Source organism: Phocoena phocoena, chromosome 21 (genome assembly GCF_963924675.1).
Source record: "Phocoena phocoena chromosome 21, mPhoPho1.1, whole genome shotgun sequence".
Taxonomy (NCBI): Eukaryota; Metazoa; Chordata; class Mammalia; order Artiodactyla; family Phocoenidae; genus Phocoena; species Phocoena phocoena.
This window is the reverse complement of record NC_089239.1, coordinates 26,967,057-26,986,920: the sequence shown is the minus strand read 5'-3', so window position 1 is coordinate 26,986,920 and position 19,864 is coordinate 26,967,057. Positions and strand designations below refer to the sequence as shown.

Genomic DNA, 19,864 nt, shown 5'->3' with positions numbered 1-19,864 from the left:
AGAAGGCCAGGCAGACCCTCAGCAGGAGGTGAGGAAGATGGGCACCAGCAGGTGAGGGTCAGGAGGGAGGTTTTTTGCAAGACATGGGTGAGTGGTTTGGGAGCAGTGGAAAGATGGAGTCAGAGATTATCTCCAGGAGTGGGGAGTGTGAGCATCTTTGAGAAGAGTGAGGAGGTAAGAAAGTGATACCGATTGGGAAGACAGTGCATCCATGGGCTTTGTGGGCTCACAGAATCATCTGGCTGCACACTTGGCTTTCTTATGCATCTGGGCTTTGCTCCTGAACTCTCTGTGATGCTTAGTGCAGGTGAAGCTTCACAGCCCCTGTGGCGAAGTCCCAAGGAGCCCGTTCTGTCTCAGCCGGGCTCGGGGCTGCCCCGGAGCTAAGTTAGGTAGCTCGTGTTACTAGTGTCCCAGGAGAGAGCTGGGTGAGCGCACGGGCTGGCGATGACAAGTCACAGTTAGGCTGATGGACGGCAGTCACGCACACAGACAGTCCTTGAAAGAATGAGCTGTAGAAAACGAGGAACAGCATTCTTACCTCCTTCTGCTGTGATGGGCCAGCAGTTGTCTTGTTGTGGCTGTCACGTATTAGGAATTGATGCCCTCACCACGTTGTTTGAGGTGGAACATTCTAGCATGTGGTTTGACAATTACATTGCATTTGTTGTAGAGTAATAAAAGTAACAACGTGTGAGTAATAACAGCAGCAATAAATCCAAGTACTATTGGTAATCCTTTATATTTATAGAGTGTACTTATGAAGGGCTCAAAGTGTTTTCGTAAATCTTTTACTTTTTCTTATAAAAATCTCCACAATATGGGGGCAGAAAGAAAGAAGCGTCACTCTGTATAGTGAGCACTTGGAAACTGAAAAGGACAGGCTAAGGGACGTGAATCCGAGGATGGACTGAGTCTAGGACGGCATTTTGCAAGTATTTCCCCTGATCCTCCATCCTCTCCAACTGGTCCTCACGTCCCGGGCCCCTGGCCATCTGATTACGATGTTCTCAGCCTCTCTCCAGTGGGGACCCTTTCATTCATCACTCACTCACCTTCTTCCCCTTGGGGTCTTTAGACATCAGCCAGTAGGGGTGACTTTGCCTTCCTCCCAGACTTTTTTTTTGTGCCATGAGTAGAAACACAAACCAAAGAGAGGAAAGAACAGTCTTTGGGGAATCAGGACTCTTGTCAAATGTTGCCTCCGGTATAATCTCTTGGGGATTAGTGTGAGGTTCATTTGGTGTGGGTAAACTTGACATGTTTCTTGATCCAATGTGGAAAATTTTCTGCGGAAAATAAAATGTAACAGTTATTTTATGAGTGAAGAATCATGAAGCCCCCCGTGGGACTTTTCAAAATGATTTTCATTCCTTTTTTGGCTAAATCAAGTGACCATTCCTTAGCGGATGAGAAGAGACTAGGTACCTCGTCTTCTATAGTTTGTCAGGATGTGTCTTAGTTCCCCCATTCCTGTCTCAGTGAGAATGGCTGGAGGACCCCGGGGTGGGCACATCCGGTGCTGGGGGGAGTTCCTCCTGGAACGGAGACCGAGTAGCGGGAGAGGGAGGGACCGCTTCAAAAGCTGCAGAGGGAACACCCTCTGTAGCGGGAATCGTCATCTTGATTCTGTGCTTATTCAACTGCTTGACGTGTGTGCTTGACTTTCTCTGTGCTGCCACCATTTATTTCGGTTGTGACAAACTCTCCAGTCTGTCTTGCTTAGGATCTTGTGATTTTCTAAGATTATTTCCAGGATTAAGAGAGAGAGCGTAGATGAAAGTGCCTGACATACTGAGTGGTGCAGGGCAGGTGTTCTGTACGTGCTGCTTCCCTCCCCTTCAGGTTCATGTCCATCTTCATGGAGACACACATCTGAAGTCAGGGCCCAGTCCGTTCATTTGGTTCCTAAGCAAATAGTAGACGCTGAGATCCACGGGCGAAAATAGTAAATGAGCATCAGCTTGTATTTCTCTATTAAAGTAAAAAAAAGTATGATGTCGATCTGGATATTGCCATATAAAAACAAATAAATGCAAGTATAGACATCATAGAGTTTGAGACACTGGACATTAAAATTATATGTTATACTATTAGTAAACGACTGTTTTAAAAATAACTTATTGATGTGTTCCTAATTGTCCTCCTCCAATTTTCCCATCATTTCATTTAATGGATTTAGTTTTTCTTAAGTGATATGGAAAAAAATCGGAAAGTTTTTCTATGGGTAAAATAATAATATAAATCAATTTGACAGGAATGCTCAAGTTTCTTTTAAAAAATCATCATTGAAAGTGTCTTGTTAAAAATATGCAAATATATTACAATATATTTCAATTATGGTATTTATGATAGATACACATAGAAGTTTCTCATTTCCCACCTTGTTCTAGTTATTGGCTCTACTTATATTGATATTTAATTTCATAAGCTATCAGAACCTATATTCAATCTGGTTTTAATTTCTACCCTGTTTTGCTATCAGGTTACATCAAATTATATAATTATATATTGTAAAGGATTTCAGTTCTTCTCAGCTTTGCATTTGGCCCTGAAGATGCTTCAGGACTATAAACTAAAATTTAAAGAATCAACAATAGTTAATCAAATGCTTGAAATAGTTAAGGTACTTTAAGCAATTTGTGATTTTCAAAGTTGAGAATATAAACATGTTGAGTTTTATTTTTTAGACATATTATCCCTGGACAAAAACAAACAAAGAACACAGACCTTTAAAGAGAAGTTACTTTTTAAATTCTGCTGCAAAAAAGAAAAATGAAAAACTACCACTCTGTCTTGCAATATGTTCCGACAATAATTGAATTACATTCTTTGTAATTAAATGTGGCGTACAGTTGGCCGAACTCATTTCATTGTACTTCAGGGTGTCCCTTTATGTAAGTGGATGTCTGTATGCATGTCTGTTTTTGTCAGTAAAACTGAAAGAAGTGTCCACTTTTGAGTGTGACATGTTGTTTGTGGTCACCTGGTGTCCCTTGGAGAGTACAGGTGGCTCATTTAGAAGCAGCCATATGTTATGTGGGTGGCTGCCTGTGAATGGGCTGCCCTGTACTGGCATCCTGCTTTCACAGAAACCTCAGGAAGCACGGGAGTCTCCAGCTCTGTCAGCAGTTCCGCACCTGAAACGTCGATGTTTGTCCATTCCGTTCTCCTTAAGCACTTGTTGGTGTGAGAGTATCGCTGCCGATGGAGCTCTGAGCCCTGAGGGCCAGGCTTTGCCTGCACATGCAACCACAGTGCAGTGTCGTGTGAGACTTACCACATAGTAAGTGCTTAACAAGCGTGTGTTCGATTAATGACTGGGTGTCCCTTTAAGATGTATGATATTAACTGTTGTTTTTCTTCCTGTACAGATTGTGAGCTCCTGGTGGGGCAGGACTGAGGTTAATTAATTTTTTATCTTCAGCACCTAGTAGAATGCATGACACACAGTAGGCACTTTATATATGCATGTCAACTAGGTTATTTAATTAATGAATTAAGGTTGTAGGTCAGAAGACAAGATGCTCCAGATTTATGTTCCTAACTATATTAGTGAAATTATCTCATTTTTTTCACTTTATGCCTATTAACGTAGTGGGTTAAAAATTATATTGAGAAATTATACTCTCCAACACATTTTATCCATAAAAAAGTATTACTAGACTAAGCTACTGTTTATAATTTACTACCTTCATCATCAGGTAGGAATCATGATTAAAAATACATTTTAGGAGAAGAGTATTAATAGCTTACATTTACAATCAGAGTAGTGGTATTTATGTCAACATGAAAACATTTTTGCTTGAAACGAAAATGTGTAAAGGACATGGATCATCTGAACAGATTCAGTAGTTGTGCCAGACAAACATTAGTATTTATCAGATAACTTGAGGCTCATTCTGTTTGGTGAAAGGAGCCATCCTTATAAAACTTTACAGATGTTCCTGTTAAAAAAATATTCTGTGCATGTCCTACTATTATTACCCTCCAATATAAAAAGAAGTGAATACAACAGAACAGAAATAATTAAGAAAAAGTAGAAAAACTAATAAAGAATAGGGGCCCAGGACAACAGAGAACAGAAATACGCATTTGTTAGGATTATGTCCATGTTGACTCATATTTTATGTATTTCTATTGCTTGGATACTCATCACAATCTGTTGTTATTTGTTATTATATCTGATTCCTGTGTCGGACAGTAAGCTCTCTAAGGCCTGGTACCTTCTTGTTCTTGTGTCAAAATTTTGCAAATCTTGTTTGTTTTTAATTATTTCATGGAAGAAGTTGTTGATGAAGGATTTTCTTGTTTTCCTGGATAAATTCACTGGATCTGTAATGAGACGACACCAATGTTACAAGCTGATGACGTTGATTCTTCTGTTTTCTGCCTGACATGCAAGCCCTACCTCTCTTGTACCAGCTCGTTCCCTCTCTTGTCTTCTCTCTTCACAGACCATCTCTCTGCAGCCTCCAGTCACCTCTCAAGCTCCCTCCACCTGATAAAATGTTTGCAAGCTTCACACACACACATAATCTTACCTCATCCACTACCATGTATCCCCTGCTACAACCTACCTTTCAGCACTAAATATCTTTTTGTTTTCCTGCCTTTTTTTCTCACTCCAATCCATACTCTATAGGACTACTGATTATCTCTCTGAAGTGCAGATATATTTGCGTGACTTTCTGTGCAGCTGCCCTGGCTTCTCCACGACCCTGTTACATACTGACTCAGTCTCAACTCCCTGGGCTCCAATCCAGCCCTTTCCCTTCTCGCCCATATCCACTCTGTCTTCTCTTCAGTCCTATTCCCACTCCACCTCCACATGCTTAAAACGAAGCTTCAGCAAATACAGATGCTCCCAGAAATTGTTCTGCACTCCAAGATACACCACATTCTTCCGAACTCCCATGCGTCTGTGAAGACTTTACCTGGAGTTTCTCCCTCTAGTTTTATCACTCCCGACACCGACTGGGCTTCTGGACCAGCTCAGGTCTTATCCCAACACTCCTGCTTCCTTTGCTGCCCCTCTCAACCTTCACAGGAACCTCTACTGTAACATCTATTCTTTTTAAAATACTTATTTTCCTATCTGTATAATTAACTAGACTATGGAAGATAAGGGGCCATGTTTCATTCAGCACTTCTCACAACATGTAATAAAGCCCCAGAAGTGATACTAAATGTGTCTGGAAATTTGGACAATGCTCTGATAATATGTTCTTACCATAGTGTGTGTTAGAATAATATTCACCCTTTGGATGTGTTTAAAAACTGATTCAGAGTAAAATGCCTTCATCCATCCATTTTCGTGCAGATGCCTCATCCTGATCTTGCCCCAGGTTCCCTGAATCATCAGCTTTAAATGTCCTCTACACGGACCAATAGGTGTGTGTAGTGTTAAAGATCTGTGAGAAGGTGAATACTACGAATTCTTCCAGGAAGCCTTCTCAGAACTGGTGTTAACAATTGGAACCACTGGGTAGCTCTACTCAAACTCAGAGTATAGTCAACATTAAAGATTTGTTTTGGAATTATATAATATATTCAGAATTCCACAACATTTCAAGATGGACTTCTGGAATTCCTAGCTGTGATTACCTTGCTTTATGATACCTTAGTGACATGTGTGATAAAAACCAACATGGTTCCAGAAAAAATAGGTAATTTCTTTGGTTATATGATTCTCATTCTGGACTTTTACAGGGTTTTGTTGTCTAGTTTTGTTTTTCACTCTGAAGCTCAGAAGTTCTGAGCTCTTTTAAGCTTTTCCGTTTAAAAATTACCACCATCCTTATGATTAATGCTATTTGGGTAAAATTCAGAGTGTCTTTCCACAGGGGTGGCTGACATAATCACAAAATAATAGCAGCAGTAATAAAACTTAGCACGTGGGGAAAAGAAATGGGTTAAATGAAAAAAAAAGCTGAACAAAAAAACCCAATTTGAAATCAATAACAGACATGGCTAAACAAACAGCACAGATATATAATTTAATAGATAATAATTTAAAAATCAAACACACACACACACACACACACACACACACACACACACACACAAATACTTCACCCAGAATTTCATTCTTAAATAATGAGAGTTGCATTTAGAAACATGAATTAATCAAATACTTCATGAAATTCCCTGTTAATGAACTTGTCACGTGAACCACAAAAATTAGTTTTAGCAGTGCTCTCCTCCCGGATACAATTTCTTCTAGGTAACTGCAAATAAAGGAAGTTAATAAAAAGGAATTTTTAACAGTTCTTCTTTTACTGAATGAAAATGAGCTATTGTTGCTGTTTTTGCGTATGGCAACCTTTCTTAGATTACTAACTTTTAATTTTTTTACAAAGAAGTACATTATTCAAGTTAAATTAAGTCTTAGGTAGAGTTATGAGATAATGTTTCTATAAGCATGCAAGGCTTTATCAGTGGTTCATAGGAGAAGATATCAGAGATTCTTAAATGATAAGGATTCTTTGTCAGTCATGTACTCAAAGCTCACCTGAGCATGAAGGTAATTTCTCAAGAGTCCCTCGGATGGAGGACAAAGAGTTCACATGACTGCGACCCTCACGGTTCATCTTGGGTGTATGAAGTGGATTAAATCTACAACAGCTTCTTTTCAAACATAAGTGCTTGATTTTGAAGATAAGAACTAGTCCAACCACTTGAGAGTTAAGTGGAAGTCTCTTATAAAACTAATATTTTGTTAGACTTTAAAGAGATATAGGATTTAATCCTTAAAAACATTAAGACTGGGTAATTACCGCAAAAGAGATGGAGTAATAATTTTCATCTGCCTGATGTTGGGAGCTTGTTTTGACTAGAACATTTTGTTCAGAGCATCTTTGCTGCTTATGTGACTATGAAGAAATCAATGGAAAACAGAAAGAACTAGAATTACTAAATCGTTTCAAGCAACAATTGCAATTCTTAATAGGTAATGTTTTGAAACAACTTGATTTAATCTTCCTAACGTTTCTATGGCTTTAAGAAAATACAGAAAATCGGTATTTATACACTGATTTATGGCAGGCTACTGGCTTCAAGATAAAAAAGGATAACTTCTCTATATTTTTAAACCATTATTCTATAGCAGCCTTAAGAGTGATCATTTTAAAGTCTTTTAGATTCAGGGACTTCCCTGGTAGCGCTGTGGTTAAGAATCCGCCTGCCAACGCAGGGGAAGTGGTTTCAATCCCTGGTCCGGGAAGATCCCACATGCTGTGGAGCAACTAAGCCCATGTGCCACAACTACTGAGCCTGTGCTCTAGAGCCCATGAGCCACAGCTACTGAAGCCCACATGCCACAACTACTGAAGCCCACCCACCTAGAGCCGTGCTCTGCAACAAGAGAAGCCACTGCAATGAGAAGCCTGCGCACCACATCGAAGAGTAGCCCCCGCTTGCTACAACTAGAGTAAAGCCTGCACTCAGCAACGAAAACCCAACGCAGCCAAAAATAAATAAATAAATTAAAAAAATTTTTTTTTTAATTTAAAGTCTTTTAGATTCAAGTTAAAATGGAAGTATCTCTTCTTTGGAGGACTATCTTTGTAGATCTAAATATAAATCTAAGAAAATAATTTTTGAGTTTTTTTAATAACTACAGAAAAATATTTTTCCTGAAAGGGACACAAAATCAACAGCACAAAACTTTATATTGTCATTGAAGAGCTCTGCTGTTATACATCGATTCAACTTATTTCACCAGTGTTTAAAAGCAGCGTTGAAATTTTTAAGAGACAATGATAATATTACACCCTAACCACATAGCAAGCAGAGCTCAATTGAAATGAGTGTCATTCAGTTTGTGAAGAGAGAGGCTGCAGAGGGGCTGTGTATCTACTGCGTGTGGACAGACTGAGTCCAAGCATCAAACTGGTTCACTGCACAAGCAACAAGAAACAAATTTGGGGTTTCTAGAGCTCCTTCTCTAATCCTTTCAAGATGTTGATTGAATGCTTCCTCTAGGAATAAATGTCTATGATACTGCCTGTAACTGTGCATGAATTATTAAACCCTGTCAGAAGTTTTGAACAAACAAAGCTCCCTTCACTGAGTTGGAAAACTAAACTTGGGAATATCAAAATAATAAATAAAGATAATAAACACTTTTCAAGTTTCTGACAAGAAGAGGAATATATTGGGCTTCCCTGGTGGCGCAGTTGTTGAGAGTCCGCCTGCCGATGCAGGGGACACGGGTTCGTGCCCCAGTCCGGGAAGATCCCACATGCTGCAGAGTGGCTGGGCCCGTGAGCCATGGCCACTGAGCCTGTGCGTCCAGAGCCTGTGGTCCACAACGGGAGAGGCCACAACAGTGAGAGGCCCACATACCGCAAAAAAAAAAAAGAACAGGAATATATTGCATATAATGACTTTAGGTAGGTCTAGAAGCTTCAGGCACTTAGGAACCAAGTGTAGGACTTTTTACAAAATAACATATTTCACGATATTGTCAAGGACTTAACTGATCTTTTGAAAAAATAAATGGAATCATAAGAAAAACAGGACAGCTGGTAGTGGGAAGAGTAACTGCCCTTTCAAAAATAGCTTGTCTCATAGCTCAGGGAGATCAGCTCAGTGCTTTATGACCACCTAGAGGGGTGGGTTAGGGAGGGTGGGAGGGAGATGCAAGAAGGAGGAGATATGGGGGGATATATGTATATGTATAGCTGATTCATTTTACTGTAAAGCAGAAACTAACACACCATTGTAAAGCAATTATACTCTAGTAAAGATGTTAAAAAAAAAAATAGCTTGGCCCAACTCTGCATGATGAGGTGTGGTTTAGAAAACAAAATCTTTCAAGACTGAGTGATAGAAAAAGCAATAAAACAGACATTTTTATAATAATTCAACACAAAGTTTAGCAGTCATTTTTATTGGTACATCTGTGTTTACTTGTTCATTTTTCAATGTTTCTTCCTTCCTTCCTCCAAAAAGGTTTTAATGCAGGTTTTGGGGCAGAGGAAAACGTTTCTTCAAGCTAATTTTAATATAAGATTTGGGGGTTTTAGAACTTTGATAACTTGTTTGATGGAAAACTTTAAAAGCCATGCTCTCTGAACTTAGAGGGAAAGTCTGGATAACCTTTAAGCATGAGTGTTTATCTTGTGAAGTGGATGGCTAATGAGACAGCACGTAAATCACCAGGAAAGTCAGTGTCATTACTTTATCTTTTATAGGCATCAATCTCCGGGGAGGACAGTTTTTCATAACAAACTCTTCTGTGTAACCAGGAAATAATTCACTGTCAGAATAAAAGGTCTCTGGCAAGTCAGCTGGACCATTTCTTTGTCCACCCCTTAATCATCCTCAGAAGTTCTGTGTGTTTCAAAGTTTAGTCTTAAAAAATTAGATGGAATATTGCCGACTTTGCAGAAGTGAGTCTCAGCCTTCACCAAAAACTGAGAAATTATCAATATCTTTTAAAGTTATTTACGTCTAGCTTTCACAATCTAATCCTGGATTTTAAACATCTCCATTTCCAAAATAAGTATTTATTCAACAAGCATTTTATAAACTTAAAAAATCCAGGTTTCAGGTGCTCCTAGAAAAATCAGAAGCTTGGGTCAGAGGGAGTGTGAATTTCAGCAGGACAGCAGGGCGTCACTGTCTCCTGGGCTGCTGTCCTGCACGGCCTTGCTCTGCGTTGGTAAGACCTGCATGGCCCCATTAGCACTTGAGCTTGGCACCTCTCATGTAGGTTTTACTTCACCCAGGTTTCTGTCACAGGGGTACAAACAAAAGGGATAGATGTTTGACTCTTTCTGTTCATAATTTTGAGACATGGATTTTGTCTCCTGCATATGTCCAATTTTATGCACCACTGACACTTGATACTCAGATACCTAATTTGACTTCCAAATGGTGAAACAGTTTGAAACATTGGTTATTATTACCATTGGTAGTGGAGCCCTACTCCAGCCATCACTCCAGCTTGTCATTCTGCTCCAGCCAGTGGTGGCTTCCGGTCCTTGTCACCATGGGCAGTGGTGCTTTCAAAAGCACTGCTCTGATGCTGTCTCTTCCAAGCCCCAAACCAAATAAAGCAGTAACAACAAAGACTTGCTTCCTCTTTCCGTTCTGTACAAAGAAAAGCTAGAGCTAAATAACCTGCAGTCTGCAGCACGTGAGCAAGGGTGGTGGTTTGTCCTAAGCGAGTTCAGAAGCTCGCTTCCTTTCCCGGTGGTGCTGGGACTATGCATCAGACTAGCCTTGTCAGATATTTGCATGAGCCCTGAAACCCTATGTGACTGGGGTCCTTCCCCTTAATTCCGATCCCCTTCGTGGTAATTTAAAATATCCTTGTTTCGCGCTGAAATTGACATACTGTATGCACTTTCCTTCTGGGCATCTTTTTTTTTTAAAATATATTTAAAAATTATTTTAAAATTAATTTTATTTATTTTTGGCTGCATTGGGTCTTTGTTGCTGTGCGCTGGCTTTCTCTAGTTGCGGCGAGCAGGGCCTGCTCTTCATAGCGGTGCGAGGGCTTCTCATTGAGGTGGCATCTCTTGTTGTGGAGCACGTGCTCTAGGCACATGGGCTTCAGTAGTTGTGGCATGTGGGCTCAGTAATTGTGGCTCACAGGCTCTAGAGTGCAGGCTCAGTAGTTGTGGCTCACGGGCTTAGCTGGTCTGCGGCATGTGGGATCTTCCCAGACCAGAGATCGAACCCGTGTCCGCTGCATTGGCAGGCGGATTCTTAACCACTGCGCCACCAGGGAAATCCCTCCTTCTGGGCATCTTGAATTACAACTATTTGCATTTCTTATATAGATATACACAGAGTTCTTGTAAAGGCACAGTAGGTAAAGACTGACATTTTATAGAAGGAAACTGTAAAGAGGGAAATTTTCTTGGCAACTGTATGTAAATTACCAAATGTGTACTCATTTCCCTCCCATATACAAACCTGAAGAACTCAATCTTGATTATGTAGATATTATGAGGGTAGATGATAGTGTGAATTTAAAGGTATATCTTCCTCAATGGAAAGCATTCAGAATGCCAATTTGACAGGCAGACAGCAAAATCACACGTTCATTTTTTAAATTTTTATTTATTTATTTTTGTGAAAAGGAAAATGTCAAAGTTAGGTGGAAATAGATGTGATCCCATGTGGTCCCTCAAGTTTCCAGCTCTGCTTTTTTAAATGGTCAGAATTTGCATCATGATATGAGGAGAGAGATTTGTTAGTGTAGAGCTGTCTTCACAGATGGCCTTAAATTATTGCCTCATGCAAAAACAATGTACGGTTCTCAGTAACGCAGAGGCTAAATCTTCATTTCTATCATCTGTTTCTTTGAGTCTCAGAGCTTAGCTTGATGAAGTCATTACCATGATTCATTCTGGGGTTTCTGCTGTACACGGAGGGACTTAAGAGTCTCTCACCCTGGCCCTTGGGACCACAGCAGGTGGGACAGAGAGCCCGGCTCCCATGAGCAGAAAGGACTTGTTAACTTCCCGAGAAGCTTGAGATCTGGGAGTTTTAGAGGAAGTGGGCCTGGGGGCGGGGGCTCGAGTGAGCACAGGCAGTAAAGACCCTGATAAGCACCAGCTGGCGGCGAGGGGTGGCCCTGCTGGAAGGTCCCAGGTGTGGCAAAGAGGGGATGTGGACGCAGGAAAGGCATACATGAAGCTCACTGGAGAATCCAGAAGGCTGGCTGGACATATGGGTTACCTGATGACAGTTTGGAACTCTTTAGAATCTCCTTGTGTTACTCAAAGTGGGGTCTAGCTGCTCCCCACTTGAAGGCTAATCCTCGAGAGGCAAGATTGGTGGAAAGGAAAGTTTGCTTTATTCCAGAGGCTGGTAACTGGGGGAGAAGGTGGACTTGTATCCAAAGGCTGACTGCCCCGTGACAACCAGCGGGCAAGAGCTTTTATAGGTGGAGGGAGGGAGCTATGTGCAGAAACAGCACAGTCAGCTCCGACGGCCATCTTGAAATTGGTCATGATCAGCGTCATCTTGACTGTTTTAAGTAGGTAGTCTTCAGTTCCAGGGTCAGTTTGTTAACATTTCTTTGAGGCCAGTTCTCAGAATTGTGGCAGCTTGTGTCATGGCTGCAGTCTGGTCATGATGTAGTTAACTTCTTCCACCTGGTAGGGGTTTCAGTATCTACATAACAGCTCAAAGGATATGACTCTGAATATTATCTATAGCCCTTGAGGAGGAACTAAAGGTCCTTGACTTTGCTTAATGACTAAACTGTTATTATTTTGTCCTGTTTGAATGCTTTCCTTTGTTTCTGCATTTTCTCACTTCTCCGATTAAACTTTTTCTTTGGCTAAAGTTTTCTACAGACAAAAGGCAGGTGGAGGCCATGGTCCTGCTCAGTTTCACTTGTAAGTATATCAATAGATAGGAACAAATAAAGTGATCGAACCCCAAGAAACAACCAATGGTTAACAGACCCAATCAAGACTCACATGTATTTCCCCATTTTTAAATTCAGAGCCGTCTTTTTCTTTCTACACTTCAAGGGACATTTGACAACCTGGTCTATTTCATCGATATTTTAACGCCAATATAGACGCCACTGTTACGTTTTTCTACTAATTCCTTCCTTCTTTTCTCATAGGTTTTGACCTAGTGAAATGTGAGGATCCGGGGATCCCTAACTATGGCTACAGGATCCGGGATGAAGGCCACTTCACGGACACAGTGGTTCTGTACAGCTGTAACCCAGGCTACGCCATGCACGGCGGCAACACTCTGACCTGTCTGAGTGGTGACCGGAGAGTGTGGGACAGACCACTGCCCTCCTGTGTAGGTGAGTTACTTACAAGTGCACAATGAGAGCTGGAGGCCCACGCATGTGCTCTGACTTAGTTCTTACAGAGGAAGGGGGAAGGATTTCCACTGCTCTCTCTCCAGTATGGGTTTTTATGTATTCCTAATATTTGTGTGAGTGTGTGTGTTTGTTTTTTTTCTTTTTTTAGGTAGGAAAGACAGATCTCCTAGTACTATTTTATTGAGGCTCTCTGCACAGAATTATTATTAGAAATATAACACAGTGTTTCACTGTTTTATTCTCTTGACTTTGCACAGAGGATACTGCCTTTCCATCAAGATAATGCTAGGGAACAAGTAAAGGAAAGCAATGACAGGGACAGACAGATGGCTGTGATTGTTTTCCTGTGTGTACAACACAGATGTGATGGTTTGGGCTTTTAAAGGTAGTTACAGGAAGCCTCTAATGCCTGGAGTAAACTTCCCTGTGTTTCTGTATCCCTTTCAGCGGAATGTGGTGGTCAGATCCACGCTGCCACTTCAGGACGCATCTTGTCTCCTGGCTACCCCGCTCCATATGACAACAACCTCCACTGCACCTGGGTTGTAGAGGCAGACCCGGGAAAGACCATCAGGTACTTGTTTTATTGGGTTTCAGTGATTTGAGGATAGAAGCATGGCTCCTATTCTTGTAGTGGAGATAGTGGTACATCCATTATTACCCACTATTAGATTTAAGTTTCTGAGTTAAAGAAGAAAATGTAAACACATGGCCAAGGTTTTTGTTGGTTTGCATGCTCACTTTGGTATTCCTTTGAAAATTTGTGTTAAGCCATCCATAGTAAAGATAAAAAAAGTAAATACCTCAGTTAGCTTTGGCTGCGTAACAAGTGGGCCCCCGAAACTTAGTTGCTGCAAACGATGATTTATGTGCTCATGTCTTTGTGGGTTGCCCAGGCAGTTCTGGTTGGTTGGGGTGGGTGGTCTAGGAGGGCCTCATGCAGGTTTGGGGGGCTCAGCTGGATGGTTAAAGGCTGGGGTCTCTCCACTCCAGGTTCTGTTCCTTCAGGAAACTAATGATGGTAGAAGGTTCCTAGAAGCAAGAGATGGAGACTTTGCAAACTTTTGCTTGCATCACATTTGCTGATGTGCCATCTGCCAAAGCAGGTCTCAGGGGCAAGATAAAGTTTGAAGAAATATAATCTACCCCTTAATGGGAAGAGAATCAGTTATATTGAAAAGGTTCTGCATATAGAGGTGGAAGAGGTGTGTGATTATTTTATGATATTCCAAAGTAAGTTTGAAGGAGACCAAGAAAGTATTCCAATCTAAAGTTACACGTATAACAGAAAATCATGAAAAATCTCAGATAATTGTGCAAACATTTCAACAGAAAGTATTACTCTATTTCAATCGATAGTCCTAAATGATGGTAATTTTTTTAATTAACAAGTAAACCAACAAAAAGTAAAATTCTCCATGTGGCAGTCAAAAGGCTGTGTCAAAACCACAGTACGTAAAGCAAAAAGTAATTTCAAAATAAGCTGTTCTTTAATTATAGATCTTGATGAACAAGGAGAGAATGTACATTCTTTAGTCACGCTTCATAAAATCCCTTTTCTCCTCCCATTAACTCTCCTCTTTCATTGTATTCTTTTGAAATCTCCCCGGAAAGTTAATTTTGTAAAAAACTCTGTATCCCACCTCCCAACAGCCTTAATCCACGTGCCTCTGTTCCTTTTCCTCTTCCCTGTGTTATTGCACTGACCAAAGACTAAAAGAATCCAGGCAACTCAACTCTGAAATATGTGAAGAAGCTGAAAGAGACAGGTGCAAAGCAGAAACCTCTTTCTGGGGCAAGTGGATACATGAAAACATTTATGAACTAGTGGGTTTTGTCCTTATTCACAAAAGGTTTGCCCAGCAAACTTAGTAAATTTATCATACTGCAACTTTATAACTTAGTAAAAAAGTGAAACGGGACAAGGAGGAGTGAGGTGACCTGCTGATTCCATTCAGTGTTGCTGTTTCTCATCAGGTGACTTCCATCCTCCCTGAAATTCACCAGACTTCCTTGAAGTTTGATCACATTTACATCTTGGGAGTGAGTTAAACTGACATGGCACAAACTATTACCACTTTCAAACCCTCCAAAAGAAATATTCTTACTATGTACAAAGAGCAAGGGAAGGAATTTAAAGCATGTAAATATTGCAAAAAACATTATTTTATAATAACTCATTTAAAAATTAACTTATGTCATTAAAAAACATGATTAGGTAGTTATGGATCCATTGGGACACAAATAAGGCATATTTGAGGAACAGAATTTAAGAGTCTGTATTCTTCATAAAAATCAACATAGTCACTTATCCAGTGAACTAAATAGAATTAAATACTACTTCTTAACTTTGAATTCCTGAACACTTGATCTGAATAATCCAAAAGCCATTACACTGAATTTGATTGTGAAAAATCCTAGGAATCATCTGTGATTCATAAAATGACTTTACATAAACAGGATATATTTCCTTTTAGGCTGATTTCAAAATTTTCTATTTCTGACACATCTCCTTGTGATTTGTTTCCAAAGAATTGGAAAGAGCACTTGTTCCCCTAATGCAAACCAAGTGATGAATTCACTCTTTGCAGGTGAATGTAATACTTCATTAACATTTTAGTAAGAACAGAGAAAAGAAATTAATAAAGAATGAGTTGAAGTAATAAAAAATGTACAGCTTTTGCATCATGAACTGACTTTGTCATTTAACCATTAATGTTCTAGAAAAAAAAAAGACATTGCCTATACCACTTTATTGTTTGGGGAATTTTTTTCTTCTTGTACGTATCTTTCAAGTTACTCAATTTGTAAACAGATCTTTTTCATTTAAGGCATAAAGCCCTTCATAATAAGGAAGTTAAGAAGCAAACATCAGTACTTGTAATTAATTTACTCCATTGGTATTCAACCTCATCCCAAAATGTTTCTGGTGATTTCTCTTCATTAAGAAAATATGTACTATTTTTTAGTATGGCCATTTGGAAAATAACATACTTAAAAGTACATAATATACAATTTTAGGCTTAAAATGGTACTGATGCTAAGAAAAATAGGGCTTGGTCTTAGTTTGGATATTCTTTAGCTTAGTTTACTGAATTATTTCATTGGTATCATAGCCAGTATTTTATCTACATCGTTTGCTTGAAAATGAGGAATACATCAGTCATATAAACATGAGCCCAGGGTTTAATTTAAGTATTAAAAATTCTTAATATAAATGGAATTCATTACTATACATTCTATTATGATTTCTTTAAATGTCAGTGTTTTTCACTGTCAAAGAATAAATAAGGAGCAAGATCTCGGAAATTATAAAAGGTCTGGTTTCAACACTTCAGGCCAGTTATTACTGGGCCTATTTTGATTTCTTGGAGGTCCAAAGCAATTTCTGATTGCATATTGCTGTAACTTTTTGTTCGAGGTAATAGAAGACCCCAAAATAGTTTTTGTTATAGGGCACTTGGGTCTGGAAGAGGTTTGTAATTTTAACACGCATACTATAAAGCAGTTACCAGAATTAAATTTAATTAAAAGTCTAATCACAAGACACTGCAGTAACTTTAGCCACATTAAGAGTTATATGTAAGCGTGTGTCTAAGAGACCCAGCGTGTTTCACTGCTGAGCACAGCTGTAATTTATACGATAACGGGAACAGCATTACAAACACCTTCAGCAGGCAGCATCAAGGCAATGTTTTTCATAATCTATGTGTATATTGTTCCCTGGCTTTAATTGCTTTTCTGCAAGTGTAATTGTCTGGAAAACTCACTTTGAAAGTATGTCTGTTCCTAATTGTTCCCAGGAAATTGCATTTGGAGGTGTAGTTGAGGGGGATTTTATTAGAAAAGCTCATGCAGTATTGAAAACATTAGAGGCCTATCAAAAGTGTATCAAGATTTTCAAAACTGTCCACATGCAGACTTTTAAAGAAAGTGAAATGTGGGATGTGATCCTGATCTCACCGCATCTGGCCGGATGGGCTGTAGAAAGATCGGGGTAGATGTGGTTTGGAGATCTAGGAATGTTTTAATTTATTTTTGACCAACCTTCAAGATCACTGTGAGACACAGACTAAGCAGGAGAAGGACGGGCAATTGATTCCACTTCACTGGACATTTGTCTCCAAACGTGAGGTCGGCATGTAGTAAATGTGCTGGGAACATGAGTCGGGAGTCTTTTGCTGACAAGACAGACAGGCGTGGGGCCCGGAACCCAAGCACCTCACACGCCCCTTTCCTGTCAGGGCCACAGCGGGGTATCCCGTCTATCTTTGTGGGTAAGGTGAGGAAATAACCGGTCAAGAGAATTCCAGCCATCCAAAGAAAAGAGAGCAGTAGCTCTTCAAAGTCTGCCCAGTGTCTGAGGCTGGGCTCTGGCCCTCCTTAGCTGGGGCTGTGGGAGCAGCTGCTGGGTTTAGGGAACCCGACCAGCTGCCTGCAGAGTGAGAGAGGGAGAACCCTGCAGGCACCCGCCACGGCACAAGATCCTCATGCAGGCGATTTCAGTTACCCCACTTCAGCTAAACAATGCCAGTGCCCCAAAACAGGATTCAGATTTCAGTTGCAGACTTACTGTGAAGAATTGCATGAAGGACAGACTTCTCTATCAGCCCTTCGGCTCCCAGATCTCTGCATAAACAACAGAGGCACGTCACGGCCAGTTCCTGATCGCGTCACGCGCCTTCCCGAGGGGGATTGCTGCGCTCAGCTCAGCCACAGACAGCAGAGTGTGTCCTCGTGTTGCTTCCTTGTCTCCCAGTGATAAACCCACTTGGCGTTTTACAAACACGGATCATCAAAAAGAGGACTGGCCATTGAAGATGAAAGTGTAGAAAGAATTGGAAAGTGGTAACACTGGAAGTGAAATTTCAATCAAGCATAAATGGAGCTTAGGAGAAGCAGTTGATGGTGGGGACGTTGGTATGGCTGCTGTTCCAGGGATGAACGCCTCACAGGCACAAGGCAGGCACGCCAATTTCAGGATTATTATCATCCCCCCTGGGCCTCTTTCTACTTCTTTATTCCCTATTTCTGTTAATGCCTGTCTTCCTCAGAATGGCTGGAGGTTTTAATTTTCAGTATTCTACTCTTCCTTGTTTCTCCCTCACCAGTCTCCAATATTTTCCCAACTGAAAAAAACAAACAAACAGGTATTAATATATGTCTCACAGCATTCTTTTAGTGAACTACATTAAATTTCTTCATAATAGGCTCTGAGAAAAAATTAGTTGCATGCAAGCCAAATCCTTGTCAGCTCTACCCTTGTTTGTCTTTCTTCTTATCTGTGATTCCCAGTTCCTACTTCCCAGGCTCTTACTTTAATCTTCTCCCAGTGAGCCTTCCAAATCCGTCCTCCACCCCTCCATCTCTGAGCCACCTCTTTGCTAATCAGCGAACATAAGCTCCTTAACCAGAACTGTAACACCCTCTCGACTTGGCGTCTGGTCCCCTACAGGTTTACCTCCGACGGCTCATATGCAGGTTACATTTCAGCACAGATGAAGCGTGTATGAGTCTCCCATCCCAACCTTGTCATCACAGCTCTCTCGACCTGTGCTCCCCCCAGTTTCTCCTTGTTGCCTCACCTCCAGAGTCTTCCCATCTTTGGGGGCCCAGTTAAAAGGTCAACCCCTCAACAAGAATTTCATTCTTGTTATCTCATCTGAAAATAATCTGTGTTCTTCTCTGGACTCAGTGTTTGCCCTGCAGTTCCTTCCTTCTGAAGTAGGGTCATCACTACATAGCAAGACATCCAGGCAAGCCTCTTAGTGTCACGAGCTCCTCCCTCCTTCCCACACTCCTGTGATCACACATCTCAGTAATCCTATGTGGTGCCCCAGGTCTGCTCTCCCACCAGTACTGCTGCTACTTCCCTAGTCCAGACCAGCATGACTCACTGGGCCTCTTCTCTGACCATCCTGCCAGGGCTGCCTCTCAACCACTGCTCCCACTCTAAGGAACATGTTTTATTTTTTTTCAATTAAAATATTAATTTTATATGGCTGAAAAATAAATGTATATCTAGACATCTTCAAAAGTATAAAAAAGAAAGGCATGCATTATCCCCATACTAGACATCATTGTTGCCATGTTCACATATGTCTTACATGGACCTTTGCATATTCTACAGTGTGGGTGTCTATAATTAATTATTGTCTCTCTTGGTTATTTACATTATTTCTAATTTTCAATATTATACATAATAATATGGCAAATAGTATTGCAAGTAAAGCCTTGCCTCTTTTTATAATTAATACCTTAGAATAAATTCCAGGAAAATTCTTTCTGGGTCAAATGGTTGAGACATTTTTGTGTGTCTTAATACAACTGTTTCTATCAAATAAAGCTGATCATATCACTTACCCCCTTTAAAAAAAGTACATATTTTGTCTGCTCATTATGTGCAGAATCAGTTCAAGTTCATTGTCATGACGTTCAAAGTTACTTATTTTCCCAATTTTTGAAATACTAGAAAAGCCTGAAAAGTAGTTTGCTATAATCCTAGACACAAAATATAACTACAGTTTAAAATTTGGTATATATTTTTATAATTTCTTATGCAAACACACACACACACCCCCGTATATATATATAATATACATACATATATATACAGCTTGATTTATCTGTTTATCTACTTGTTTAATTATTTTTGAAAAATAGTATCATGCCTTAATATTATTCTGAAGATTTCCTTCAGTCAATAAACATGGTCAAAGTTTTATATCCTTACTTGTAATTCCACCTCATTCTGTTTAGTCATGGAAGAAGATTCTATTGCCTGAATGCACCATAATTTATTTAAACTATACCCTATTGGGATATTTGCGTTGTTTTCAGTTTTTCACTATTTTCAGCCATGCTACCATCCTCCCAATATATCACCTCGAGGGTACTTTCTACAATGAATTTCTAAAGCTGGACTTGCTGTGTATGCACATTTAAATTTGTGTGGTTATTACCAAATTGCTTTTATGAAGAGTAGATATGGCTTCAACAGCATATGAAAAGGTAGGGTCTCCACAATATCACTGAAACTGGATAAAGTGT

At 40.1% G+C, this 19,864-nt stretch overlaps 1 protein-coding gene across 1 annotated transcript in view; it reads left to right on the top strand.

The window, feature by feature from the left end:
- The window catches only part of CSMD1 (CUB and Sushi multiple domains 1), a 1,433,388-nt gene that overhangs the window by 1,161,561 nt on the left and 251,963 nt on the right, over nucleotides 1-19,864 (top strand). Inside the window, exons 24-25 of the mRNA XM_065899861.1 lie at nucleotides 12,602-12,793; nucleotides 13,262-13,388. Coding sequence (XP_065755933.1) covers nucleotides 12,602-12,793; nucleotides 13,262-13,388 — 319 coding nt within the window. The remainder of the gene's footprint in view (nucleotides 1-12,601; nucleotides 12,794-13,261; nucleotides 13,389-19,864) is intronic.